This window comes from Triticum aestivum, chromosome 7A (assembly GCF_018294505.1).
Source record: "Triticum aestivum cultivar Chinese Spring chromosome 7A, IWGSC CS RefSeq v2.1, whole genome shotgun sequence".
Lineage (NCBI taxonomy): Eukaryota > Viridiplantae > Streptophyta > Magnoliopsida > Poales > Poaceae > Triticum > Triticum aestivum.
The window spans coordinates 139,502,064-139,503,831 of record NC_057812.1 but is presented as its reverse complement, the minus strand read 5'-3'; the positions used below and the strand labels follow the sequence as shown (position 1 = coordinate 139,503,831).

Here is a 1,768-nt window from a genome sequence, read left to right as displayed (position 1 = left end):
GGCTGGATATGAGGGATGTCTGTCAGTCCGCGCATTTGAAGCGCCCGCCAGGGTCAAAATTTCCTGACCTGCCAGTGACCGGGCGTTTGAGGCGGGTTTGGACTGCCCGGACTCTAAGCTACCGAACTCTAGCTCCATATAAGATCTCAGCATAGTTTTACCTTAATCCAATATATTCTTAGTTAAAATATGTCCAAACATAATGAATTTTGTCTGGTTTATATGAATATCATCCGGTTTCAATGAAGTTTGCCCGACTTGTCTAAAATTTTGAATTGTATGCTGGCAGCGTTGGATGCCCGTATCCCGCATCCACCCATATCCCGCATCTGTGTCCGCGAACTAATAACTCTATCCGTGGACGGATGCGGGAAAGAATTTGCAGGTCAATGTTGAAGATGCACTAAGCTTGCCCATATTTGTAAGCTACCAAACTCTAGCTCGATATAAGATTCTCAGGCTACAAAAAAAAGGATAATATGAGAGAGAGAAGAGAAACCATTGATTCTCTCTTGGGCAACAAAGCCACTGTGCCACACTATAAAAGGCCATGGCTTCTTCTCCTCGTCTGCCATAGCCAAGAAACAAGATCTACTAGTGCTACTACACTAGAAGCTGCCATAAGCAAAGAAGAGACAATAAACAGGACCATGTACCACCATAACAATGGCGAGCTTGCCAGCTTCCACTTCCTCCCGCCCCCAAACCCTTCCTCCTCCTTCACCACTCACCACCACATGAACATGGCCTTGCCCCCTCAAGCCTACTTCCCGCCCTCCTTTGATCCTGCCGCTCTACTCGCCGACGTCGACGACGTGGCAGCAGCCTTTGAGTTGGACGCTATCCTACTAGCAGAAGAAGCGGCTCACCTCGCCGGCGGCAATGGCTCGCCCAGCTCGGGCTCCGACGCCGGTGGCGGAAGCTACCTCCAGGTGGGCGGTGCTGGCGCTGGAGTTGGCGCCGCGGAGGAGGAGAGGAGGCGGCGGCGAATGGTCTCGAACCGGGAGTCCGCGCGGCGGTCGCGCATGCGCAAGCAGCGGCAGCTGAGCGAGCTGTGGGCGCAGGTCACGCACCTCCGCGGAGCCAACCGCCGCCTCCTCGACGAGCTCAACCGCGCATTGTGCGAGTGTGCCGGCGCTCGCCGCGAGAGCGCCCAGCTCAGGGACGAGAAGGCCAAACTGAATGAGAAGCTCGAGCAGCTGCTACAGCAATCGGCACCGGAGAAGAAGGCCTCGAGCAATCACAGTGGCTGCTCCTCGGAGCCATGCAAGAACAGCACAGCTGCTGCAGCTTCTATCGAATGAAATGTTGTTTTTACTCATATTATCCACCCAAATTTTTAGAGGATAACTACTACTGTATCAATAATAAGATTATAAGAGCATGTGTTACTAAGCAATGATAAATAATTATTTAATGGCGATAGCTGGGGTCATGCATGCATGCACCCTGCAACCAGTTTCCCTATCAGGAATATGTTTTGTGTAACAGATTTTGGTACTTATCCTGTGTTGATAAATTAACATGGATAGGAGGATGTAGTGCTATATATTCGAGATAGCCGACCACCCATTTAGTAGTTATCTGAGAAAAAATTAAAACCGGTAGTTTTTTGGAACCCTAGGCTGTAAAGTAGTAGTTTTATGCTATTTACTCTATATATTTGCAAGTTGCAAAGCTTGTGATGAATGAAACCAATACAACAGTAGCAAGACCAAAGTATGAGAGTGAGAGATCAAGGAAGGATCAAAGACCGGTGAGGACGACA

The 1,768-nt window shown here is 49.5% G+C and overlaps 1 protein-coding gene across 1 annotated transcript; it reads left to right on the top strand.

Moving 5' to 3' along the window:
* Nucleotides 1-597: 597 nt before the first annotated feature.
* Nucleotides 598-1,441, top strand: LOC123147097 (bZIP transcription factor RISBZ5). Its single transcript, XM_044566335.1, has one exon. It carries the CDS (start codon nt 651-653, stop codon nt 1,302-1,304), a length of 654 nt encoding a protein of 217 aa, XP_044422270.1. The 5' UTR covers nt 598-650; the 3' UTR covers nt 1,305-1,441.
* Nucleotides 1,442-1,768: the final 327 nt, after the last annotated feature.

Bases quoted from the DNA above. Each gene is read 5' to 3' on its own strand.
- LOC123147097 (XM_044566335.1), top strand. From the start codon at position 651: ATGTACCACCATAACAATGGCGAGCTTGCCAGCTTCCACTTCCTCCCG.